We start from the raw sequence: 27,819 nt of genomic DNA, 5'->3' as shown, positions 1-27,819 counted from the left end.
CCTTGCTTGTATACCTATAAAATGGAGATGATGTAGTACTTGCAAAATGAGGTACTATGTGGACATATATGGACAGTGCTTTATAAATTCTAAGATAGGCAAAGTATTATGAAATAGATAAAATATGAAGTGAACAGAGTAGGTTTTATTGCCTTTTCATATTGATTTTAAATCATTCCTTATTGCTGTTTTGACCCAAAGCCCTCAGGTACTATATTTTTATTTCATTTTTATTTTGCTCCACCAGCAGTGGGACTGGGATTGGGTGAAATGATGGTCTCTTGGGGTGAGCTGTATGATCAGTCGGTGTTTCTGATCCCACCACTTTCATTTCATATGTGCCCTGAGTGGATTCCTCCTGCACTGAGAGGTTAAAACAATCGGTATTCTTGGCTAAAATAACTGACAGTGAATGGGAAATAAAATGTGGGTGTCTGTTCTGATAGTACAGCCTTACAGAGCTGTCTCTAGAAGAGGATGGTGGCAAGCAACCAATTTAGCTTTTACTTCCTATACAAAGTTTTGTGTTGTTTTCCTTCTGCTTCAGGTTGAAGATGGAATCCACTGAGGAAGGAAGGCCTAGGTCTTCAGCACCATGTGTGCCAGCCCAGAAGCAGCAGTGTGAAAGCCTCTGCAACATCTGCTGTAGACCCCTAAAAATCAGGGGGGGTTGGATTTGGACATCCTCAGTAGGAATGGTTAAGCGCTGATGGGATCATAAACGTAAGTACTTGAACTTTGACCAAGATATGGTGCCTTAAAGTGTTCTCTGTTTCACATGTGTATGTGCCTTTTCTATCTAAAAAAGATAGGTTCATCGAGTTACCGTTGTATCCCATAGTGTGAGATACACAGTAGGCACTGAGTAAATTGGAATGGAACTGAGTAAAATTGAGTGATAACATAACCTTAAAATAGAAGCATCAGCTGATTCAGTATTAGCAATTTGTGGTTGGTATCAGGCCTCATGAAGCATCTGTTCACATGTAAAATGTACCTTTCGCCCGTGAGCACCAGTCCTTTGAAGAACTTATTGCCACAGGAAACAAAATGAGCAGGTCATTGATTGTTAATGGGGTATTTACAGAATGTTTACTTTAGCTCCCTAAACAACTCAGTAAATATACAATGGCCTTCAGGTGGTAGAATAACACTTGCTGAAGCGTGACTAGAATCCTGCAGGGAGCATCACACATTGGGAAAGGCATCATATATCATCAGGATTTATGTGCTAGGCTTTGTGCTATGTGCCAAGGACACAAAGACCAGGCCCTTTGCAATCTGGGTTTTGTTTGTGAGATGAGACAAATAGAGAAGTTACACTTTTAAATCTATAATTATTTTTGTGTAAGAAGTACTTGGACATGGACTTTTGAGGTTAGACAATGTTGAAACTCTCACAATAAGAAATGGTGAAATCTCGCAATAAGTTTTGCTTCCTATGTTCCCTTAGTTAATTTCTCATGCTGCTGATCTCCAATACATTTTGAATAATTAAAGCACCATTCAAGTATAGGACAAGAAGGAGTAAAATAACACTTTGATTATATCTCTGAGTTACTTAAAACACCTCATTTTCTTTCTGACCTATTGAGCCAGTATGCCATTCTTAATACGTTCTAAAGCAAACCATCTTTTGTAGCTCTGCTTCTTATTTCACGTAGGAAGTGGCATTGTGAAGTGAAAATATGGAGTTGTGACAGAATTGGGTTTAAATCCTAGCTCTTAATAGCTAGATGGACTTTTGAAATTTATTTAACTTCGCTGAGCCTCAAATTTCCTTGTAAATATGAGAAAAACTTTTGTTGTAAAGTTTGAAATGGTTTCAATAGTTCTTGACAGATTGTAGGAATATTTAAGAACGATAGCTACTACTTCCTTTCTGTCAGCTTATTTTAGTCTTACCCACCCTTTAAGGCACTGCTGTCCAACACAACTTTCTGTGATGATGGAAATATTCTATATGTGTACTATCCAGTTTGGTAGCAATCAGCCACATGAGGCTATTGAGCAATCAAAATGTGACTGAAGAAGTTAATTTTTAGTTTAATTTAAATTTAGGCTGTATGTGGTGTTAACCTATTGGAGAGTGCAATTTTTCTTTTATTGAGATATAATTGATGTATTACATTATATTAGTTTCAGGTGTTCAACATAATAATTCAGTATTTGTATATACTATAAAATGATCACCACAATAATTCTAGTTAAGATCCATCACCACACCTAGTTACACATTTTTTCTTCTTGTGTTGAGAACTTTTGAGATTACTCTCTTAGCAACTCTCATATATATAATAAATATTATTCTAAGTGCAATTTTGAGGCTCATTCAAGACCTACCTTTTTTTTTCATGATGCCTTCCTTGACCAATGATTCTTCTTAACATTACTTGGTTCTCTCTCCCACTTATTTTGTACTTACCATAGACATTAATTTTCATGAGTGTTGTCTTTCTAGCTAGATTGTATTTGAGATTGTGGAGTTTTAAATTTCCCCATTGCTGCGTGAAAAGGAACATGATAAAAATATAACTGTAACGTGTAGTTAATAATTTTAAATGATCATTAAATGTAATAGAATTTTCTAGTTAGTAATTAGGTGAAGAGTAGGGAATAGTATGAAGGTTGCTTACGGTGATGAGCTTTGTGTCTAGTCTGTTTCACTCATCATTTTAGGTGATGAGCTTTGTGTCCAGTCTGTTTCACCTAAAAGTTCAGATTACACTCAAGCTCTGGAAGAACAAATTAAAGCCTCTTTCTTACAGTGCCATCTTGTGGCCGATTTGTGCTCCAAAGAATGCTCATTCAAATTTGCTATGTCAAGGGAAGGTTTTCTTTAGTTTACTGTGATAAAACTTTAACAGAAGTAGAGGTTAAATATAATTGACACTGGCTCAAATGAAATTGAAACATGCTTTGAAAAAAAGCTGACTATTTTACGTTGACTTCTCATTTATTTGACTCTTAGGAGTTCTTAGCTCCTTCCTTTTTTTTTTTTTTTTTTTAAAGGATTTTGTGAATTTAATGACTGTGGTTATCCTGTGGTGGTTACGAGTGTTTTCTGCAATCACATACCCTGTGAACTTGGAGAGACTGGCAGTAACCCATGCCATTTATCCCATGGCTGCCAAGCTCTGTTTGCAGCCAGCACACGGCTCCTTCTTTTTGCATACCTATTCTTTTGTTAGACTGTTGACTTTTATAACCTTTCAGAGGTTGGTTAGATTTATCGTACAGTTTTACCCAAACTTTTAAATTTATACAAATAGCGGAGCTTGTACAGAAGTCCTGCCCTAGTCTGATACTGAGTTTGGGCATTTGATGACATCCTCCAAGTAGATGGGTCAATTTATACTGCTGAATGGAGATTCAAATAAAGAATGAACAGTTTTCTTTGAGGTTAATTTTCCTTGAGGTTATATGGGTGTGACTTGGTGTGGAGTAGGCTGGTGTGCATTCAAGTCTTATAGTCAGAGCATTTGCATATTTTTTAAAAAGATTTATTTATTTAATTTATTTATTTTTGGCTGCGTTGGGTCTTTGTTGCTGTGCACAGGCTTTCTCTAGTTACGGCGAGTGGGGGCTACTCTTCATTGAGGTGTGCAGGCTTCTCATTGCAGTGGCTTCCCTTGTTGCGGAGCATGGGCTCTAGGCACGCAGGCTTCAGTAGTTGCGGCACGTGGGCTCAGTAGTTGTGGCTCGCAGGCTCTAGAGCGCAGGCTCAGTAGTTGTGGTGCACAGGCTTAGTTGCTCCGTGGCATGTGGGATCTTCCTGGACCAGGGCTCAAACCTGTGTCCCCTGCATCGGCAAGCAGATTCTTAACCACTATGCCACTTTCTTAACCAGGGAAGCCCCTGAATATTTTAAAATTTATTAATTTTTTATTTTCCAGAGATGATGCCAGATAGTTGATAAATCCTATAGCTCAACTTGATTCCTAGATACAAGCTGGATTCATTTGATACCACAGGTAAGTATAAAAGAAAACCTTCATTTTTACCTCATTTGAATTTCTAATCACCTAGCAATTTGGGGGGGGCTCAATTTTCTTTCTTTCTTTTTTAATATTTATTTTTTGGGGGGCTGTATTGGGTCTTAGTTGTGGCATGTGGGATCTTTCACTGTGGTGCGCGACTTATCTCTAGTTGTGGTGCACGGGTTCCAGAGTACGTGGGCTCTGTAGTTGCTGCACACGGGCTTAGTTGCCCCGTGGCATGTGGGATCTTAGTTCCCCCACGCGGGATTAGAACCTGCATCCCCTGCACTGGAAGGCAGATTCTTAACCACTGGACCACCAGGGAAGTCCCTGGGGGCTCAATTTTCTTAGTGGCTGAAAGTAGTGGTAGTTGAAGGGGCCTTAGTTCTAACCTTAACAGAGTTTCCCTGGTTTAGGGATGAGGAGCTGGTGGTGGTTTGTCCTTTACCAGTCAGTCATTTGCAGTTTGCCATGGTGAAACGCATGTTAAGTTCATGTTTCAGCTGATCGCCCTGATTAAACACATGCTCTGAGCAGACTAAACCTAGGGTAAACACCTGGAATTGAATTCTGCGTCTTGAAATTTTTACTGGAATCTAGCCTGTGATGTTAGGTAATTCTTAAATCTTTGAATTATGAATTTGCTACTACAACATTTTGTTGTGGTTTGATCTTTTGTGATATCTCTTTGAGATAGACAGAACTTGGGTCTAGAATCCTTAATCTAATAATTCAAACAGTACAGAAAAAACACTGATAACTGGTATAATTCTATTAACTACTTAACTTGACAGTATTAAACTAATCACTATTTTGTTAGTCTATATATATAAGATTAAGAGAACCCCAGAGTTGGTTAAATCAATTTTAAAATCAAAATAATAAAATGCAATACTATACAATCACTAAAAGTTATGATACTGGTTTGTCTTTCTTGAAATGGAAGAGTATTCATGATACATTAATTTAAAAACAAGTTACAGAGCAATATGTATAATCCTTTTTCTGCTTAAACATTTTTATATGCTTATGTTTACTTGAGAAGTCATTTGAAAGGATATACTCAAATACAAGGGATTATTGTCTTTAGAATTGGGTTGTATGGGTGATCTTGTTAACCAGTATTTTCTGACTTTATGATATTCATGTATAATTTAAAGTTATTTAAAGCAACCCAGGTGGGACAGGCTCATATTCTTGTACCTGCAAGTTTCAGCATAGAATGGGGTTACATATGAGGGTGAAATATAGGAAATACAAATAATTCAAAGTAACATCAGCACTTGAAATAATTTTTTAGCTTTTGGCTGTGTCTTTTGCAGAAATGAAACTTCGGGAGACTAGATTGGAGTCTCACTTCTTTCCCAGCCTGGAACTCTTGGGAGCTGTAAGTCCTGGATATACAATAGATAATAATAGTATTTTTGTTTTATGGTAAGGCTTATGTTGAAATTGAGAAATTTGATATACATATGAATCTGTGAGAACTCAGCTTAGTGACTTCATGGCTAGCTGCTAAGGTGCTACAAATTTCAATTTTTAAAAAGTCAACTAAACATGTTGAGAGGTAGCTTAGCATAGTAGTTATACATGGCTTCTGGAGTCAGACTGTGTTCAAACCCATTCTGTATCACTTAAGCAGCTGTGTAACTTTGGCAAGTTTCTTAACATCTCAGAGTCTTAGGGTCTTTCTGTCTTAGAAGGTGATAATTATAGTACCTGACTCAAAGGAATAATACTTAATTTGGAAGATTAAATTAGATAGTAAATGTGTGGGGCTTAGAACATTGTTAACATGTGGTAAATGCTCAATAGATGTTAGCTATTTTATCATCAGAGTCCATGTTTATATTTATCTTAGACTGTACTACCTGGCAATTTCTGACATCTGCCTAAGAGGTTATCAGAAATTCTTTGTTTTTATTGCTTATGTACATCTTTCTGCCAGATGGTCTATCCCTCATCATCTTTACCCCTAGCACACAAAGCCTAATTTAGTTCCAGAATTAGGCAAAGTATGGTAATAAGGTCTATAGTGTATATCCCTATATAACTGTTCCAATAACATTTTCTTAATTAATCTTGTTTTGGGCACTAATTTATTTGTCACCTAATTCCTCTTTTTGTCTATCTAGCTGGTCCAGTTGATACTTAATGGTTCTAGTTCTTGACTGACTTTTTAAAAAGTTAGATGTAGTGATTGTAGTGATGTTTCTTAAAACATTTATTAAAATGTTTATTAAAATGATTAGAGATAATATTTGACGGCTGTTCCTCTCACTCCTTGGAGCCTTAAGTAGTGGGATTTTAGTCTGTCATATATCTAACCTGACTTGTCTTCACTCAGGGCACCATGAGGATGGGTTGGCTGTCCGTTAGTGCCATCTGATTTTTGCGGAGTCAAACAATTGCAAAGCAGGTGGTGATTCTAGGTTAAGAAAATATACCTGTGATTAAAAAAAACCCCACTAATTTTAAAACATGAGGATCTAATGTATAGAGAACATTTTGATTGCAATTGCTTTTGAATAGCACTGATCTAGGGCTATGAAAGAAAGAGCTCTAGTCAGTTGATTCTGGGAGTTATTGTAACATTATACTCTGAAGTCATTCATGTATAAATTTTAAATGGTTTACTCAGTTTTCTATTGAGTAGTTATTCACACATTTCAGGGAAGTATTAAAAATATCTTTTTCTTTGCAGCATGAAGGTAGATGATTCTTCAAATTAAAGATGGACACTGACTTTTCTTACCAGAAATGGTTTATAGAATCAACTTTCAAAAATGCAAGAGGCAGCAAAAAAAATGAGTAAAATATTTTCTTCTATTATTCTTTGATTGTTTGCTAGATTGTAAACTCCATGAAAGCAGGATAACTTGCTTATCTGTAATGCCTGGCCCAGAATAGATACTCAAAAAATATTTGAAGTAGGGCTTCCCTGGTGGCGCAGTGGTTGAGAATCTGCCTGCCAATGCAGGGGACATGGGTTCGAGCCCTGGTCTGGGAAGATCCCGCATGCCGCGGAGTAACTAAGCCCATGAGCCACAATTACTGAGCCTGCGCGTCTGGAGTCTGTGCTCCTCAACAAGGGAGGCCGCGATAGTGAGAGGCCTGCGCACCGCGATGAAGAGTGGCCCCCGCTTGCCACAACTAGAGAAAGCCCTCGCACAGAAACGAAGACCCAACACAGCCATAAATAAATAAATAAATAAATAAATAAATAAAACATGACACAAATTAAGCAATGTGAATACCATCAAGCTTTCATCATCATAAAAAAAATATTTTAAGTTAATTAAAATTTCCATAGAATTTTGTTTTTTTTAATCCCTGGAAAATAACAACCATTTTAATGGCATTTCAGCAAGACAATTACATGGAATAACTGGGACTTAAATTTTGACTCTGATGTATAAACTATCTGGATACCAATGAGTCTACTTAATATCTGATTATGATGCTTGATCCTTTAAGAGGCAATGAAGAATGGCTGCCAAAACAAACTGTGTATGTGAGGAATAGATATATAAAAGCTTACTAATATTTAGTAGGAAATCTTTTATTATGTACATTTCATTGGAAATTTTTCATTGATTTAAATTGCACATACCACTCAGGTATGATTAAAAAGTCTTTTTTTTTTTTTTTGCTTTATATTTAATGTTGAAATATTCTCAATTGTTTTGGCTAAATTATACTTTACAGATTTTTTTGCCCTATATTCTTTATTTACATCCATGAGGGTATATTTAACATGCAAGGGATACAAAATATACATCCAAATATTGGAAGTTTGGTATACTTCACTGTGTTTTGGAATGAAATTTAATACTTGTGCTTATGCCAGAATCACACAAATGGTATGCAACTATAATAACTTCTGTTAGAATATGAAACCTATTCTTTAGATTCTTCTATTAAAACAAATATAAGTATCAAATTAGTATTAGAGTAGATGATGCTGACAGTCAGATTCAAAGATAATAAGGGGGGAAGATTATTATCTCTGAAGCTCTTAGAGAAACGTGGTGCATAAATACTCATAATATAGCCAATATGTACTTAAAATATCTGAATAAGATCAAAATCAAACTTCATGGTAAAAATACCATTTTGAAAGGTAAAGTAACCTGCAGTTAAATGGTATAAGTGATATGTAAGCACAAATTGTGCTTTCAGAGTTTATCCAGACTTCTTAGGAAGAATGGATTAAAGATCTATGAATGATCTAAATGAAAAGCAAAACTTTAAACCTGTAGAAAAGCAAAGACTATGACACTGGAGTACACATAAAGCACAAAAAGGAAAGATCGATAAATTTGTATACACTAAAATTCAAACTTATGTTTGCACATCATGTAACTGACAAAGTCTCCATTTAAATCAAGAAAGTGATCAAAGGATATGAATGGACAATACAGAGATGAGGATCCCTGAGTAGTAATTCACATGAAAAGATGCTTTATCTAACTAGTAATATAAGATTTCCACATTAAAACAACACTGAGATACTATTTCACTGCCATCAGACGGGCAAAAATGAAAACAAAACAAAACAAAACAACCTCGACACTTAAACGTGTTGCCGAGGCTGGAGTAGTGGGCTCTCATCTTTGCTGGTGGCAGTGAAATTTATGTTACTACTTTAGAGAATGGTTTGGCAACATCTAGTTTATTGGAAGATGCTTATACCTGGTCTTTGAGTATTATATTCTATAAGAATTCTTGACATGTGTATTCAAGGAGGCATGTACAGAAAGTTCATTGCAGTCGTATTTTTAATTGTAAAAGCCAGGAACTAATATCCATTAGAAGAATGAATGAATAAATTGTGGTTTGTAGCATTTGGCTGTTAAAATAAATTAATACGAGGTATGTGTATTAACTTTACATCTCAAAAACAATGAATTAAAAATATGGCCAACTGATATTTGTTGTGTGAGAAGATTTAGTAGTTTTAGAACATGCAAGACATTCACAGAAAGATAGACAAGATGAAATGGCAGAGGGCTATGTACCAGATGAAGGAACAAGATAAAACCCCAGGAAAACAACTAAATGAAGTGGAGATAGGCAACCTTCCAGAAAAAGAATTCAGAATAATGTTAGTGAAGATGATCCAGGACCTTGGAAAAAGAATGGAGGCAAAGATCGAGAAGATACAAGAAATGTTTAACAAAGACCTAGAAGAATTAAAGAACAAACAAACAGAGATGAACAACACAATAACTGAAATGAAAAATACACTAGAAGGAATCAATAGCAGAATAACTGAGGCAGAAGAACAGATAAGTGACCTGGAAGACAGAATGGTGGAATTCACTGCTGCGGAACAGAATAAAGAAAAAAGCATGAAAAGAAATGAAGACAGCCTAAGAGACCTCTGGGACAACATTAAATGCAAAAACATTTGCATTATAGGAGTCCCAGAAGGAGAAGAGAGAGAGAAAGGACCAGAGAAAATATTTGAAGAGATTATAGTTGAAAACTTCCCTAACATGGGAAAGGAAATAGCCACCCAAGTCCAGGAAGTGCAGAGAGTCCCATACAGGATAAACCCAAGGAGAAACACACCGAGACACATAGTAATCAAACTGGCAAAAATTAAAAACAAAGAAAAATTATTGAAAGCAGCAAGGGAAAAATGACAAATAACATACAAGGGAACTCCCATAAGGTTACCAGCTGATTTCTCAGCAGAAACTCTACAAGCCAGAAGGGAGTGGCATGATATACTTAAAGTGATAAAAGGGAAGAACCCACAACCAAGATTACTCTACCCAGCAAGGATCTCATTCAGATTTGATGGAGAAATCAAAAGCTTTACAGACAAGCAAAAGCTAAGAGAATTCAGCACCACCAAACCAGCTCTTCAACAAATGCTAAAGGAATTTCTCTAAGTGGGAAACACAAGAGAAGAAAAGGACCTACAAAAACAAACCCAAAACAATTAAGAAAATGGTCATAGGAACACACATATCAATAATTACCTTAAAAATGAATGGATTAAATGCTCCAACCAAAAGACACAGTCTTGCTGAATGGATACAAAAACAAGACCCATATATATGCTGTCTACAAGACCCACTTCAGACCTAGGGACACATACAGACTGAAAGTGACGGGATGGAAAAAGATATTCCATGCAAATGGAAATCATAAGAAAGGTGGAGTAGCAATACTCATATCAGATAAAATAGACTTTAAAATAAAGAATGTTAAAATAGACAAGGAAGAACATTACATAATGATCAAGGGATCAATCCAAGAAGAAGATATAACAATTATAAATATATATGCACCCAACATAGGAGCACCACAATACATAAGGCAACTGCTAACAGCTATAAAAGAGGAAATCGACAGTAACACAATAGTAGTGGGGGACTTTAACACCTCACTTACACCAATGGACAGATCATCCAGAGAGAAAATTAATAAGGAAACACAACTTTAAATGACACAATAGACCAGATAGGTTTAATAGAAATTTATAGGACATTCCATCCAAACACAGCAGATTACACTTTCTTCTCAAGTGTGCATGGAACATTCTCCACGATAGATCACATCTTGGGTCACAAATCAAGCCTCAGTAAATTTAAGAAAATTGAAATCATATCAGGCATCTTTTCTGGCCACAACCCTATGAGATTAGAAATCAATTACAAGGAAAAAAACGTAAAAAACACGAACACATGGAGGCTAAGCAATGCGTTACTAAATAACCAAGAGATCACTGAAGAAATCAAAGAGGAAATCAAAATATACCTAGAGACAAATGACAACAAAAACATGACAATCCAAAACCCATCGGATGTGGCAAAAGCAATTCTAAGAGGGAAGTTTATAGCTATACAAGACTACCTCAAGAAACAAGAAAAATCTCAAATAAACAATCTAACCTTACCCCTAAGGGAACTAGAGAAAGAAGAACAAACAAAACTCAAAGTTAGCAGAAGGAAAGAAATCATAAAGATCAGAGCAGAAATAAATGAAATAGAAACAAAGAAAACAATAGCAAGGATCAATAAAACTAAAAGCTTGTTCTTTGAGAAGATAAACAAAATTGATAAACCATTAGCCAGACTCATCAAGAAAAAGGGGGAGAGGACTCAAATCAATAAAATTAGAAATGAAAAAGGTGAAGTTACAACAGACACCGCAGAAATACAAAGCATCCTAAGAGACTACTACAAGCAACGCTATGCCAATAAAATGGACAACCTGGAAGAAATGGACAAATTCTTAAAAAGGTATAACCTTCCAAGACTGAACCAGGAAAAAACAGAAAATATGAACAGACCAATCACAAGTAATGAAATTGAAACTGTGATTAAAAATCTTCCAACAAACAAAAGTCCAGGACCAGATGGCTTCACAGGTGAATTCTATCAAACATTTAGAGACGAGCTAACACCCATCCTTCTCAAACTCTTCCAAAAAATTGCAGAGGAAGGAACACTCCCAAACGCATTCTATGAGGCCACCATCACCCTGATACCAAAACCAGACAAAGATACTACAAAAAAAGAAAATTACAGACCAATATCACTGATGAATACAGATGCAAAAATCCTCAACAAAATACTAGCAAACAATCCAACAACACATTAAAAGGATCATACACCATGATCAAGTGGGATTTATCCCAGGGATGCAAGGATTCTTCAATATATGCAAATCAATCAATGTGATACACCGTATTTACCAACTGAAGAATAAAAACCATATGATCATCTCAATAGATGCAGAAAAAGCTTTTGACAAAATTCAACACCCACTTATGATAAAAACTCTCCAGGAAGTGGGCATAGAGGGAACTTACCTCAACATACTAAAGGCCATATATGACAAACCCACAGCAAACATCATTCTCAATGGTGAAAGACTCAAAGCATTTCCTCTAAGATCAGGAACAAGACAAGGATATCCACTCTCACCACTATTATTCAACATAGTTTTGGAAGTCCTAGCCATGGCAATCAGAGAAGAAAAAGAAATAAAAGGAATATAAATTGGAAAAGAAGAAGTAAAACAGTCACTGTTTGCAGATGACATGATACTATACATACAGAATCCTAAAGATGCCACCAGAAAACTACTAGAGCTAATCAATGAATTTGGTAAAGTTTCAGGGTACAACATTAATGCACAGAAATCTCTTGCATCCCTATACACTAATGATGAAAAATCTGAAAGAGAAATTAAGGAAACACTCCCATTTACCATTGCAACAAAACGAATAAAATACCTAGGAATAAACCTAGCTAGGGAGACAAAAAACCTGTATGCAGAAAACTATAAGACACTGATGAAAGAAATTAAGGATGATACCAACAGATGGAGAGATATACCATGTTCTTGGATTGGAAGAATCAATATTGTGAAAATGACTATACTACTCAAAGCAGTCTACAGACTCAATGCAATCCCTATCAAATTACCAATGGCATTTTTTATGGAACTAGAACAAAAAATCTTAAAATTTGTATGGAGACACAAAAGACCCCGAATAGCCAAAGCAGTCTTGAGGGGAAAAAACAGAGCTGGAGGAATCAGACTCCCTGACTTCAGACTATACTGCAAAGCTACAGTAATCAAGACAATATGGTACTGGCACAAAAACAGAAATATAGATCAATGGAACAAGACAGAAAGCCCGGAGATAAACCCACGCACCTATGGTCAACTAATATGAAAAGGAGGCATGGATATACAATGGAGAAAAGACAGTCTCTTCAATAAGTGGTGCTGGGAAAACTGGACAGCTACATGTAAAAGAATGAAATTAGAACACTCCCTAACACCATACACAAAAATAAACTCAAAATGGATTAGAGACCTAAATGTAAGACCAGATACTATAAAACTCTTAGAGGAAAGCATAGGAAGAACACTCTTTGACATAAATCACAGCAAGATCTTTTTTGATCCACCTCCTAGAGTAATGGCAATAAAAACAAAAATAAACAAATGGGACCTAATGAAATGTAAAAGCTTTTGCACAGCAAAGGAAACCATAAACAAGATGAAAAGACAACCCTCAGAATGGGAGAAAATATTTGCAAACGAATCAACGGACAAAGGATTAATCTCCAAAATACATAAACAGCTCATGCAGCTCAATATTAAAAAAAACAAACAACCCAATGCAAAAATGGGCAGAAGAACTAAATAGACATTTCTCAAAGAAGACATACAGATGGCCAAGAAGCACATGAAAAGCTGCTCAACATCACTAATTATTAGAGAAATGCAAATCAAAACTACAGTGAGGTATCACCTGACACCAGTTAGAATGGGCATCATCAGAAAATCTACAAACAACAAATGCTGGAGAGGGTGTGGAGGAAAGGGAACCCTCCTGCACTGTCGGTAGGAATGTAAATTGATACAGCCACTGTGGAGAACAGTATGGAGGTTCCTTAAAATGGTTTATAGAAATGGTTTATAGAATCAACTTTCAAAAATGCAAGAGGCAGCAAAAAAAAATGAGTAAAATATTTTCTTCTATTATTCTTTGATTGTTTGCTAGATTGTAAACTCCATGAAAGCAGGATAACTTGCTTATCTGTAACGCCTGGCCCAGAATAGATACTCAAAAAATATTTGAAGTAGGGCTTCCCTGGTGGCGCAGTGGTTGAGAATCTGCCTGCCAATGCAGGGGACATGGGTTCGAGCCCTGGTCTGGGAAGATCCCACATGCCGCGGAGCAAATGAGCCCGTGAGCCACAGCTACTGAGCCTGCGCATCTGGAGCCTGTGCTCCACAACAAGAGGCCGCGATAGTGAGAGGCCCGCGCACCGTGATGAAGAGTGGCCCCTGCTTGCCACAACTAGAGAAAGTCCTCATGCAGAAACGAAGACCCAACACACCCAAAAATAAATAAATAAATAAATTTAAACAAACAAACAAACAAACAAAACTAAAAATAGAATTACCATATGACCCAGCAATCCCACTACTGGGCATATACCCAGAGAAAACCATAATTCAAAAAGACACGTGCACCCCAATGTTCATTGCAGCACTATTTACAATAGCCAGTTCATGGAAGCAACCTAAATGCCCATCGACAGACGAATGGAGAAAGAAGATGTTGTACATATATACAATGGAATATTACTCAGCCGTAAAAATGAACGAAATTGGGTCATTTGTAGAGACGCGGATGGATCTAGAGACTGTCATACAGAGTGAAGTAAGTCAGAAAGAGAAAAAGAAATATCGTATATTAACGCATATATGTGGAACCTAGAAAAATGGTACAGATGAACCGGTTTGCAGGGCAGAAATAGAGACAGAGACGCAGAGAAGAAATGTACGGACACCAAGGGGGGAAAGTGGGGGGTGGGAGTGGTGGTATGATGAATTGGGCCATTTGGATTGACATGTGTACACTGATGTGTATAAAATGGATGACTAATAAGAACCTGCTGTATAAAAAATAAAATAAAATTCAAAAATTCAAAAAAATAATAAAGAGGTGAAGAGGGAATTGCCCATCATAAAGAGGGTGGGTCAGTCCCGAAAATACAGGAAAAGGAGTGTCACAAGCAAATGGCACCTGTGCCCAGTCTGGCACTCTTCAAGTGGGGGCACTTTGTCTGTTCGATTTTAAGTATCATCAATCCACTGGCCGTGTTATTCCTATGATTAGTGTGATGGCATCAGGGTATCATCAGTGCCTTTTGTCACTGAACAGTTTAATAATTCCCTACATGCCTCCCACAACCTTTCACAATTCTGTGCTTCTTATTAAAATGTGATAGGGAGACACTAGACTGGTCAGCTTGAAATAAATACTCAGTCTACAAGGCAGTTACGGTGTTCACTGGAGATTCTGAGATGTAAGTTTACCCATGTGAGAAAGAGCCACTCTCCATTGGGCTCTGAATACACAAGCTGACAAAAAGAAAAAAAGAATATGCACAACAAAGTTTGATGTACATACATATATTAAAAGTATAAAAGCATGCATGAGAATGATAAACACCAAAATCTGGCTTGTTTACCTCTGAAGAGGTAAGAGGAAAGTGGATTGAGGTGTACACAGGGGAAGCTTCAATTGTATCTGTAATTTGTTACCTCATTAAAAATATCAAATGTGAGAAAGCTTTGGGTTTATTAAAGCTGAGTGGTGGTCATTCTCCATACATTTTTGATAAGCTTGATATTTAATAATAAAAACCAATATTTTAAAGATCTCATTTTGGTGGATGGGTCTCTGTATCCCAGCGTTGATTGATTTCAGTGGTCTCATCCCCAGGAGCACCTTAGAAATGAGCCATTGAAGGTTTTGTCTATGTCATGAGAGAACAGGACACGTGTTTTGCCAAAAGCCTGCTTTCAGTTTTAAGGTTTGTTGGATTCGTTGGCAAAATAACCACTTGTTTCACATAAGTAAACAGCTTTAATCAATTCTTTAATGAAAGGTGATTAAACTTAATTTTAATATACAGTCATTAGAAGGAAAGGAATAAGAATATTAGAGAAACATAACAGGATATACATCACCGAATTGGGCCGACACCTACTTCCAGATCCAAACAGCAGCTGGAAAGTCCCGAGTGACAGCAATCTGGAGCCCCAATTGGGAAGGGTCCCGGACGGTGCATCCACCCCACAAGTGAGACTTCAGATTGGAGTTCTGGGGGCTTCCGTTTATAATTCCAGGCTGCAAACTGATATCATCAGTTTGTGTGCAAAAATGCAGCTCTGGATTCACTTTAACAATGCTGTTGGTTTCACCATATGACTCACAAGATTTTCCAGAACATGGGGGACTGGCCAGGTCCCCAGGACTCAAGAAATTCCAAGACCCACTCCCTTTGTTCTTGTAAGCGCCGCTTGACTTGCTAGCAGCAATTGTTAGGTGTGCAAGCAGGCGCGCAGTCCAGGCAGGGTCACAGGTCAAGCAGAGGCCTGCTTCTGCCTCAAGCCTGAACAAGACTACTTTACTAGTTTTCCCAACAACATGCCACCAAGAAACAGGTCAATTCCTGGTGTTCCAGTCTACTGGGATATTAAGACTTTGTAGCCACTCCCCTTTTCTCCTATCTGGCAAAACAGGTTCTCTTGCCCCATCCCAAAATCTGTGTGTGGGGTGTGTGTGTGTGTGTATGTGTGTTTTAATTCATACAGGCTTTTAGCTAAATGGATTGGAAATTGGAAACTGATTTAGAGAGAAAATGGTGTGGGTAACACTAAGGTCTGGGGAATCAGTATCATTGGGGAATCGATATTGATGAAGAAGCAGGAAGGGATCATACTGCAGCACAAAGGTAACTTGGCTAGGATCATAAAGTTAGGTACTGGTAGAATTTGAATGCTTTGTGTTTATAACTTGAAATGAGATTATACCCTTTTATTGTACTTTAAGTAATATTTCTACATTTGGCATAGTTAAAACCAGAAAATGCACAAAAGGCTCAGATAACCAGAATATGTTAAGGATTACATGGTTTACACATGAACCCCTAATTTTCTTCAAACCTATTTTGTACCACTAGAATTGAGTTTCTATTCTAAACTGTCAGAAGATGTTTTAGGAAAAGTATACAAAGGCCAAGATGACCCTGATTACTATGAACTAGTTGCAAATAGACAAAAAACGAGCAGAAAGTTGTTTAATCAGGATAGGTTTCTGTTTGAAGGAGAAAGGTTTAGTATACAGATTCACAACCCATAAAGGGGTTTGCAGGGCTTAGTGTCCATTGTGTTACTGATTTATTGGGTTGTTTCTGTTACTAATTCATACTGGTTTCATATAATATGGAAAGGTGGCGACAAAAGACAGCATTAAGGCATGTATCCTGAGGACCCCTCAAGCTCTCGGCTTAATTTCTAATATGAATTCTAATAGACTCATAGATTGAGCAGAAAGTCATACAGTAAGCACAGAACAGAAAAAGTGACAAGTAACAGCATTAGGATAAAGCCAGTACAGATATTTAAACAATTACAAGCAGGTCCAGGAAAGCACACAGGCAGATGACCTCAAAAAAGCTGTGACACCCGATCCTATCGCTTCGTTCCTAGAGCTGTAATGAATGATCATAATGCAGACTCTGAATCAAGAAAAGTTCTTTAATACTATATAGAGGATGTGGAAAAGCTGGAAAGATGTCTATTTCAAGATGGATTTAAAAAATGGCAGAATCTACCTCAACACAGAGGTGTTAGGCGTCAAGTTATAGGTATCACACAATTTTGGGGGCTTTTTCCCTTAAATACTTAGAAAGTGTTTGTTGCCCAGTCGGTACTCCCCAAATTTTCCCAGGACAAACACCTGCGGGTACTCAGAGGCTGTTAGCTTCTCAACTGTACCCACTCCGCTCTGACCTCAAATGTTAGGCCCATGACAGCTAGGATGTCACTCTTGTGCCAGTCGAGGGCTGAAAAGAGCACACGATGACAGTATCTACGGGGCTCCCAAGTGGGAAACCTAGGCCAGGCCCAGTCAGATTCGCTCTCTGAGATGCACGTACCTGGGGGTGCACCGCCCACAGTGCAGGTGCCACAGCCCGGCGGGTCCCAGAATCCTGAGCGGCGGTGACCCGGGCGCTCAGCCCCCTGCAGGCTCCCGGGCGACTCCGCGCATGCGCCCTCAGACGTAGTGGCGACGCCCGCGGCGAGTCCTCGCTCGTCGTGGAGTTGAGGAGGCAACGGCGTTTTCCCGCGTTTTTTCTGGGCGCCTCCGGTTAGATATTTTATTGGTATTAGTGTTGTTAGTATTTTCTCTTTCGAGCGCGGAAAGCGGGCTGCGAATTTGAAGTTTCCGTGAGTCTAACCCTCAAAACTTGGTCCTCGCTGACTTGGACAGCTCACTGAATTGGCTCTTTCTCCCACCTTGTGGAAAATTTGGAATTAGCTGCGCTTCTCGCTCTGCCTGAGAAGGGGCTCAGGTTCCAAACCGTTTCCATCTCTTCTGCTTCCCCTCGGCATATTGCCCTGCCGGAGGGAAAATAGGCCTCCTAACTCCGGCCGCCAGGTGCCTGTACCTGTGGAGACACCCTCAGCTGGGGCATTTGGGGTAAAGGTGTCAGAGCATCCTTGTTCACCCCATGACCAAGGCAACATTCTTGACGGAATTTATCAGTTCATAAATGTGACCATTTTCCCTTGGTGTATAATTGGTGTGTTACTATTATTTTATACAATATATGACTAATTTCGGTATATTCAGAATACTGCTGCCTAGTTTGGATTAGTAAAACTCCAGTAACAGTGAACACTATATTGAAAAATAACTTGTGTATTTATATGGTTTTTCAAATGTTTGAAATAGAAGTGCAGCATTGAATAGTATTTATATTAATAGGTGAGTTGTTTAATTGGTGTTAAAACCTGCTTTTATATAGATTTTCAGGCTTCATAATGTCAACTGCTTGGATGAATTAGGTTAGTTTCCATTTAATACTATCAGATTACTACTCTTTTTTAGTCAAGGCAGCACAGGTAAAGAATCTGAGGAATCAGCATATATGAAAACCTAAAAACATAACTTAAAATACTTTGCATTAAAGAATGCCTGAAATCAGTGCCTGGACTTTTATATCTGCCAAGTGTGAGAAGTGATACTAAAATATTCTAGAGAACTATGAATGGGTAATAAATTTGGATTTTTGTTTAGGTGTTGAGGAATGGCAAAAAGCAGTAATTTAATTTTTATTTGTTTGTACTTTGTAAATGTTCCTCAGCCTTTTTTTTTCCGTGAACATATTATTTTTGACTTGTAAGTAAGATGTGGAACCACCTGTGTCTTTAACTTTTTCCTTAAAAAGTTTTTTCTTGGCCTTGGTAGTGGTTTGCACAAAGAAGGAACCCAGTATTGTTGGGTGACTGAAATCAATATTATATATTTATTATAATAAATACAAAAGCCTAATAAAAGGTACATTATTTTGTCATAATAGAATAAAAACATGTTTTATTTACTTATCTATTTATTTAATTTTACTGCAATTTGACTTTTTCATTTACCCCTTTTTTGGATTCTTTTCAGCATCTGGAAACCTTATTATCTATTATGTCTTTGTGTGAAGACATGCTGCTTTGTAACTATCGTAAGTGTCGCATCAAGCTCTCTGGTTATGCATGGGTCACTGCCTGCTCTCATATATTCTGTGATCAGCATGGCAGTGGTGAGTTTAGTCGTTCACCAGCTATCTGCCCTGCCTGCAACAGTACTCTTTCTGGAAAGTTAGATATTGTCCGCACAGAACTCAGTCCATCAGAGGAATATAAAGCCATGGTATTGGCGGGACTTCGACCAGAGATTGTGTTGGACATTAGCTCCCGAGCACTGGCCTTCTGGACGTATCAGGTTAGTGCTTAGGCTAGTTTCTCTGGAGAGTATGATTTGAGGCACGTGTGAAAGCTTCTAATGTTTTTCCTTCGCTGTGTTTGTATTTATTTTTTAATGAATGTATGGAAAACTTTCTTTTTAATACATTTTCTTTTTTTCAAAAGTAATATGTTTATTGTTGAAAATCCAAAAGGAAGAAAATAAAAAACCATCCATAATTCCATCACTCAGAGATGACCAATGTTGATATATTTTTGTTTGTGTATTGCTAGACTTTTTCTCTTTTTTTTTTGTTCTCTCTCTCTCTCTCTTTTTAAAATATTTATTTATTTACTTATTTGGCTACCCTGGGTCTTAGTTGCGGCACTCGGGATCTTCATTCCTGCATTCAGGATCTTCACTGCAGCATGCGGGATCTTTATTTTTTATTTATTTATTTTTAAAAAATTTATTTATTTAATTTATTTATTTTTGGCTGCGTTGGGTCTTTGCTGCGCGCTGCTTTCTCTAGTTGTGGCGAGCAGGGGCAACTCTTTGTTGCGATGCGCGGGCTTCTCATTGCAGTGGCTTCTCTTGTTGCGGAGCACAGGCTCTAGGCGTGCGGGCTTCAGTAGTTGTGGCACGTGGGCTCAATAGTTGTGGCTCGCGGGCTCTAGAGCGCAGGCTCAGTAGTTGTGGCACACGGGCTTAGTTGCTCCATGGCATGTGGGATCTTCCTGGACCAGGGCTCGAACCCGTGTCCCCTGCATTGGCAGGCGGATTCTTAACCACTGTGCCGCCAGGGGAGCCCCATGTGGGGTCTTTAGTTGTCGCATGCTGGCTCTTTAAGTTGTGGCATGCAGGATCTAATTCCCTGGGCCCGGGCTCCCTGCATTGGGAGTGTGGAGTCTTAACCGCTGGACCACCAGGGAAGTCCCTACTAGACTTTTTCTGCGTATAAATATATATATATATATATATATATATATGGTCTATATATTTTGTATATAGACAAAATAATATATATATTTTGTCTGTACAAAAATAGGGTAATACCACAGACACTGTTTCTGTGGCCAGGTAAATTGATAATATATTATGCCTGTTATGAGCATTTTATTAAATATTTAAAAATTAGCCATTCTATAATCATAATTTTAATGGTCATAATATATCATAATTTATTTCCATTATTAAAAAATGCTGTGATGAGCAGTTATCATTAAATTCATATTGTTAATTTTTTGCTAAATTTAAATTCCTGAAAGTGGATTTAAACATTTCAAAGTTTTAATAATTGTAGTATTTTTAAGTTGCCCTCCAGTTAGATCATGTCAGTTTGTGTTCCCTTAAGAAGTGTAGGAGGGTGCTTGTTCTCCATACTTTCTACTCACCAATTAGATATGGGTAAAATAGAATCTTATTGCTCTCTGAATATTCATTTCTTGGATGACTTTTAGATGAACACATTTTCTTGTATTTTTAATGTATTTTTCTTTTATTAATTGCCTGTTTCAGTTTGTTTTTTTAGTTGCTGTAGTCTTTTCCCTACTGATTTGAAAGAATTCTTTCTATACATATACTTAACTCAGATGTTGCTAGAAATTTTTTTTCCACTTACCTTTTATTAGTCTTCATTGATTTTTTTGACATACAGAAGTTTAAAATTTTTGTGTATTTGATGTAATCATAATTTTAATGATTGGATTGTATCATAATTTGTAAGTTATTTTTAAAAATGCTGTGATGAGCATTCTTATCTTCAAATTCACATACTTATTTCTTTCCCTTTTTGATTTCTGCCTTTGGCTCCTTCTTAGAAAGGTTTTCTTGTGGAGAACTTTTATCATGTCCTTGAGTATATTGTTATATCTTGTATATGCATTTATAATAATGCTTCTTAAAGGTTCTATTTGTCATCTGTCAAGTAAATATTATCATTATATTTTTCTAGGTAAGGTGTTCCTCTTACATGATCCTGTATCTTCTTATGCTTACCTTTGTTGTATTATTTATCCTGTATTGTAATTATTTATATATTTGTTCATCTTCTCTAGTTAGGAGAGCTCTTTAGGTCAAGTTTTGATTCCTGTATTTCTCTGGGTCCTCAGTGACCATCATTACTGGTCTTAAGTCTCAGTAAATACTTATTGACTGAATGAATAGGCACTCTGTCTTAAAGTAGATTCCAATTTGGAGGGTAGTATTGATTGAACATGAACATGTGGTATTGTTCTCATCTTTTCAGATGTGGTGGAAACCAGTGAATGAATTAGTAGCCAGTAATGATTTTTCTCTACTTCATTTATTCACTTTTTTCCTATTAGTCATTCTCTCTCTCTATATATGTATATATGTATATGTGTATATATATATATTCAACATATAGTTTTTTGAATACCAGGAAACACTTATATCTCATGCACCATCTTAGGTGCTGGGTATACAGTAATGAACAATATATAAGGAGCTTCAAGGAGGCTACAGTTTAGTGGTGATAAAGAAAAAACCCAGACATTTACAATACATTTTTCATGCTGATAATGATAAAGGAAGTAGAAAGTGCTATGGGACCACATAATAGGGACTGGTAACCCAGACTTGGAAGAGTTACATCAAACTATATAGAATGGGCAAATTAAAAAATGGTTAAAAAAAAGAGTGGTCATATTTCGCTTTCTGTCAATATTTAAAGGACAGTGAATCCAAAGATAAGCCAAAATTGGTTTCTGTGTGTAGTAGTTGTCTATTGATGTATAACAAGTTTAGTGGCTTAAACAGCAAATTTAGTGGCCTAAAAACAACACACGTTTATTATCTCAGTTTCTGTGTATCAAGAGTCTACGCATGGATTCTGCTCAGGGTCTCACAAGGCTGCAGTCAAGGTGTTGACAAGGGCTGCAGTTTCATTGGAATCTTGACTGGAGAAGGATCAGCCTCGAAGCTCATGTGGTTGTTGGCAGCATTCACTTTCTAATGAACTATCAGACTGAGGGCCTCCTTTTTATTCTCTTTAATGGACTTTATTTTTAAAGCAGTTTTAGGGTCATAGCAAATTTGAGAGGAAGGTGCAGAGTTTTCCTATATGTCTTGTCCCCCCACATGCATAGCCTCCCCGTTATCAACATACCCCACCAGAGTGGTACATTTGTTACAAATGATGAACTTACATTGACACATCACTATCACCCACCAAAGTCCATTGTTTATATTAGGATTCTCTCTTTGGGTTGTACATTCCATGAGTTTGGACAAATATATAATGATGTGTATGCACTATGACAGTGTCATACAGAGTAGTTTCACTGCCCTAAAAATCCTCTGTGCACCACCTATTCATCTCTCCTTACCACCAACTCCTGGCAGCCACTGATATTTTTACTGTCTCCATAGTTTTGCCTTTTCCAGACTGTCATATAATTGGAATAATACAGTTTGTAGCCTTTTCATATTGGCTTCTTTCACTTACTAATATGAATTTGTTTCCTCCATGTTTTTTCATGGCTTGACGGTGTTCTTTTTTTTTTAGTGTTGAATTGTATTCCATTGTTAGATTTATCCATTCACCTGCTAAAGGACATCTTGATTGCTTCCATCTTTTGGTAATTATGAATAAAGCTTCTATACATACCTGTATGCAGGACATACATTTTCAGCTCCTCTGGGTAAATACTAAAGAGCACAATTGCTGGACTGTATGGCAAGAGTATGTTTACTTTTGTAAGAAACTGCCAAACTATCTTCCTAAGTGGCGATAACATTTTGCATTCCTACCAGCAATGAAAGAGTTCCTTTTGCTCTACATCTTGACAGCATTTGGTGTTGTTAGTGTTCTGAATTTGTCATTCTAATAGGTATGTAGTCGTATCTCATTGTTTTAATTTACATTTCCCTGGTTACATATGATGTGGAGCATCTTTTCATACGCTTTTTTGTCATCTGTATATCTTCTTTGGTGAAGTGTCTATTAAGGTCTTTGGCCCATTTTTTAAAATTGGGTTGTTTTCTTATTGTTGAGTTTTAAGAGTTCTTAATCAGATGTGTCTTTTGCAAATATTTTGTACATATCTTATCACATGTGTCTTTTGCAAATATCTTCTCTTAGTCTGTGGCTTGTCTTTATTCTCTTGACATTGTCTTTTGCGGAACAGAAATTTTTAATTTTAATGAAGTCTAGCTTGTCAGTTATTTCTTTCATAGATTGTGCCTTTGGTATTTTATCTAAAAAGTCACCACTAAACCCAAGGTCATTTAGATTTTCTCCTATGTTAACTTATAGGAATTTTATAGTTTTGGTGTTTTACATTTAGATATGTAATCAGTTTCGAGTTAATTTTTGTGAAGGTTGTAAAGTCTATGCTTAAAGTCACTGTGACCTCAGTATTTTGCTGGCTATTGCCCAGAGGCTGCTCTTAGTTCCCTGCCTGTTGGCCTTTCCAATTTGGCCTCTTGCTTCCACAAATCCAGCAAGAGAGAGAGTGTGCTAGTAAGACAAACCCTATATTCTTATGTAATGTACCGATGAAGCCATATCCGTCATTTTTCCTGTATTCTAATCACAGGTCCTGTCCACACTCAAGGGGAGGATATAAGTACTAGGAGGCAGGGATAATTGGGGGCTATCTTATAATCTGTTATCCACACTATGGATTACTTGAAATATATTATTATATATTAGAAACCTTTGGGCTACATGTCACTTGTTAAGGTTAAACAAATACTTTTTGGTAGTCTGGTAGTGGTTTGAGAATATTCCTCCAAATTTTTTTTCTATGCATTTAGTGACATGGCGTATTATTTTCTATAATAACCATCCTATTGTACATCCTAATTGCTTCTTAACCTGGTTCTAAACTTCAATAACATCTCAGTATGTGTGTCTTTCTTTTCTTTCTGTGTTTGTATCAGTATAAAGTTAAAATATACAACTTTGCATTTATTACCTTAAATCTTTCTTTTCTCTCTTGGGACAGGTACACCAGGAGCGTCTCTATCAAGAATACAATTTCAGCAAGGCTGAGGGCCATCTGAAACAGTTGGAGAAGATATATATGCAGCAAATACAGAGCAAGGATATAGAATTGACCTCTATGAAAGGGGAGGTCACCTCCATGAAGAAAGTGCTAGAAGAATACAAGAAAAAGTTCAGTGACATCTCTGAGAAACTTATGGAGAGAAATCGCCAGTATCAAAAGCTCCAAGGCCTCTATGATAGCCTTAGGCTACGAAATATCACTATTGCTAACCAAGATGGTACCCTTGAACCATCTATGATTGCACAGTCTGGTGTTTTTGGCTTCCCATTAGGTAAGAAATGACATGTAATATCCAATATCTGTTCTTTAAATCAGTGATTTTTCACACTGTGCCCTGCATAATTCCAGGCAGTTAGTGGAGACTCCAGAGACTTAGAGTGGTAGTAGGCTCTAAGTTCTTCATCTGCATCTCAACCTGCCCATCATTACTTTTATCTATTTTATTTGCTTACATTTAAGTTACATCTTCAATTTATTTGAACAGAGAGTAAATAATTCCAAAATTAAAGTTGCAAATTGCCACTTCAAATGAAAAGCTATTTAGTTGCAATAATAATAATAATAATATTAGCTGCCATTTAATGATTCCTTACTAAGTGCTAGAGACTATTATAACTTTACATGTATTTGTGTTATTTTCAAAACTTTATGAGGTAGGTGTTATTATCATCATCCCTATTTTACAGATGAGAAAACTGAGGAACAGAAAGTTTAATTGGTCAAGGTCACAGAGCTATCTTCAGAGCCCACACTCTTAAGTATTTGCTATCCTCTGAGAAGGTCATGTTTTAGTTTCTTTCACATGACAATACTGATTGTACAGTTCTTAAGTTATTGTCGGTTGTTTGGTTTGTTTGTTCTTCTGTTTATTCATTCATACATTCATCAGATATTTATCAAACATGATTCATGTGCCAGGCTGCTAGGCATAATCTTAGGCAATGAGGATATAAGGATTATCCAGGTAGGATTCCTGCCCCATGGAAATGTACAGTCTAGCTTTTCTGCTTATTAGATGCCTTGTCAGATGCAATGAATCTCATATCTCTTCCTGAGTTCTCCCCTTTATACTACTCTTGATATAACAGAATCCAATAGTTTTTACTATGCTGTTAATAAATTTTGGCACACAAAAAAGTAAAAATTCTTGAGCTGGATTTTTATAAAACCTCATTTTTTGAATTTTATTGTGGGGGAGGAGACGATGTCCTAGAAAAGGCATGAAGTAATGAGATGAAAAGTATCAGATATGAGAATCGAAACAAAAATAAGTTTCTTCTTAACTTTCAGTTAATCATATAGTCAATCAAAGTATTATTTTTTGTGGGCATTATAGGTGTTCTTATTTTTTCCTTGTCACTATCCACATTTATTTCGATTTCTTTCATTTTCACCAGTTCTTACCTGTTCCTCTTTTTGTGCACGGTTACCTTTTTAATACTTTTACCTCTTGCTACCATCGTTGGCTTGAAGCAGATATAGTCAGCATTATCCTTTAGTTATGTAACTAAAGCCAAGGATGCATTCAGTGAAAGTTGTTAAATGCTTATTTTATTAGATCTATTGTACAGTTTTTCTAAAGCTATTCTAATTGATCTCGGGTCATAAATATGTGCCAGGTTTTCATGGTTGTCATATATTTTCCAGAGTGTTTATGGAAATCATAAAAAAAGATTTGTTCTTAAACAAAAGTTTACACACACACACGAATACATATGATATTCCTTTGATGTAGATTAATAGATAATGAATGAAATTGTGGTACTATAAATTCTAGCTCTACTAAAGTATTTCATTGTGTTAAATTACTTTTGGTGATGAGATAATGGCTATCATTGGAAACTGCACACAGAAGAAGGTATGGTATATATACTATGGTCAGGTGAGGGGACCATCATAGCCCTTTTCATTATCCAAGGTTTATGTTTTATCCATCTCATAGGAGTTGAGTTCTGTTACAATATTTATTGAATGACTTTGTCTTTTTGTTCCAAAAGATCTGTAAGGAAATAGATGCTTAAGTTCTTCCCTTATTTTTCTCCTAGGGAACAACTCCAAGTTTCCTTTGGACAGTACACCAGTTCAAAATCGGGGTGGTGGAGATGGAGATTTTCCGTTCAGACCATTTTTTGTGGGTTCTCCCACAGCACCTGAACCCACCAACAGCTTTTTTAATTTTGCCTCCCCAAGTAATGAATTAGAGCAGCAGCAAGTCTCTAGCAGGGCCTTTAAAGTAAAAAGAATTTAGTTCACCTTACAGAATGTTTCTCTGTTTACTTTCAGTGATTTCATTTAGTAAATATCTTTGTTTTAGATAAGAGTCACCAACCTCTCTGTGTTTGTATTGAGTCTTCGAAGTTGTCTTCACATTTTCAGCTTATAAGAGATTCAGTGGCAGTGGTGGGTGGCTTTAGAATCAGGTTTCCTTTTCTGTTTCTATTCTTTAAGGCGTAAGCGTTTTATTAAACTCAATTTTAGGGTGCACTGTTGAGTTTTCACTGGTAGTGAAAAGCTTACAATATTATTGGGTGTTTTGTAGATCACCATTTGTTTCTGTCTGGGCTATTTCTGACTAGGCCATGTTTTTAAACATACTATATAAGCGCCTATGTTATATGGCTACATGTCACTTTGGGTTCTGGTATTTATACATACATGTATATGTATGTTCCTTTACATTGTTCTTTTGCTGCATTTGACAGTATGTTTATGTGAAGATTTTGGTTTCAGGAAATAGTGAGTGAGCCTGTAGCTTGTTACTTGGGTGTGTACATTTATTTGTATATATTTAATGTATTTGCCCTTGTATTAACTTGTTTGCAGGTGTGCTCATGTCAGTGAATGAAGGTACAATTTGATGCATGTATGTTTAGTTCCTATTTCTATTTAAAAATAACTCACACACTGATAAAATTATTTTGTAAAGTTGACTTTTTGGCATTTATTTTAGAGTAAAATTACTTTCTTTACTCTTTTGCTAGCTGTTGCCCTGAGTCTACTTATTTAGGAATGCACTTCTACTGCAGAAAACTTACCAATGTGGTGTTGATCTCAAGAGGTTATACTAATTAAAATTCTTTCAATGATTTATTCCTTGTTTTTCTTTATTAAATAGTGATCACTTCTGACTACTATCACAGGAAACTTATTTAAAATGTAGAGCCAAGAAAGAAATTTGAAGGACACTTTCAGTAAGTTTACATCCTATTAGAGGCAAGACTTGAAAGTATACTGGTTGGGGAGGCAGAACATCAAGGTTCTAGTTTTTTTCTTTTCCATCTGTTAGTTGTGCAAGTTTGAGTTTAAATTTCCTGGGCCTTTGTTTCTACATCTGTAAAGTGAGGGATTGAATTAAAGTATCCTTACAGCCTTTTCTACGTCTTAGATTTTATGATTTATTGTTACTGGTTTGGGAGGAACTACAATGGAATTACCCTAAATTCCAAATTCCATTGTTTTTTAGGTAATAAAAGTCATACTGAAATCATTTGAGGATATTTTATATTTA

At 36.7% G+C, this 27,819-nt stretch overlaps 1 protein-coding gene and 2 non-coding genes across 7 annotated transcripts; all 3 read left to right on the top strand.

Annotated features, from left to right (window-relative positions):
• The first annotated feature begins 550 nt into the window (after positions 1-550).
• Positions 551-27,292, top strand: CCNB1IP1 (cyclin B1 interacting protein 1). Of its 5 annotated transcripts, XM_036843466.1 has the most exons (7): positions 551-723; positions 3,897-3,974; positions 5,303-5,367; positions 6,685-6,791; positions 18,994-19,314; positions 24,249-24,582; positions 26,357-27,292. In XM_036843466.1, the coding sequence occupies exons 5-7, from the start codon at positions 19,018-19,020 to the stop codon at positions 26,557-26,559; spliced, it is 834 nt and encodes a 277-aa protein (XP_036699361.1). In that variant the 5' UTR covers positions 551-723; positions 3,897-3,974; positions 5,303-5,367; positions 6,685-6,791; positions 18,994-19,017; the 3' UTR covers positions 26,560-27,292. The 5 variants fall into 5 exon arrangements, with proteins under 5 accessions (XP_036699361.1, XP_036699362.1, XP_036699360.1 ...); XM_036843467.1 differs by lacking the exon at positions 5,303-5,367; XM_036843465.1 differs by lacking the exon at positions 6,685-6,791.
• LOC118891569 lies at positions 4,444-4,520 on the top strand. Its single transcript, XR_005019124.1, has one exon. It is a non-coding gene; the product is annotated as a small nucleolar RNA SNORD126 (small nucleolar RNA).
• On the top strand, positions 6,243-6,390 carry LOC118891557. The gene has a single exon (XR_005019113.1). It is a non-coding gene; the product is annotated as a small nucleolar RNA SNORA79 (small nucleolar RNA).
• Positions 27,293-27,819: the final 527 nt, after the last annotated feature.

Source organism: Balaenoptera musculus, chromosome 2 (genome assembly GCF_009873245.2).
Source record: "Balaenoptera musculus isolate JJ_BM4_2016_0621 chromosome 2, mBalMus1.pri.v3, whole genome shotgun sequence".
NCBI lineage: Eukaryota > Metazoa > Chordata > Mammalia > Artiodactyla > Balaenopteridae > Balaenoptera > Balaenoptera musculus.
The sequence above is the reverse complement of the archived record's forward strand: the minus strand, read 5'-3'. Positions and strand labels throughout refer to the sequence as shown.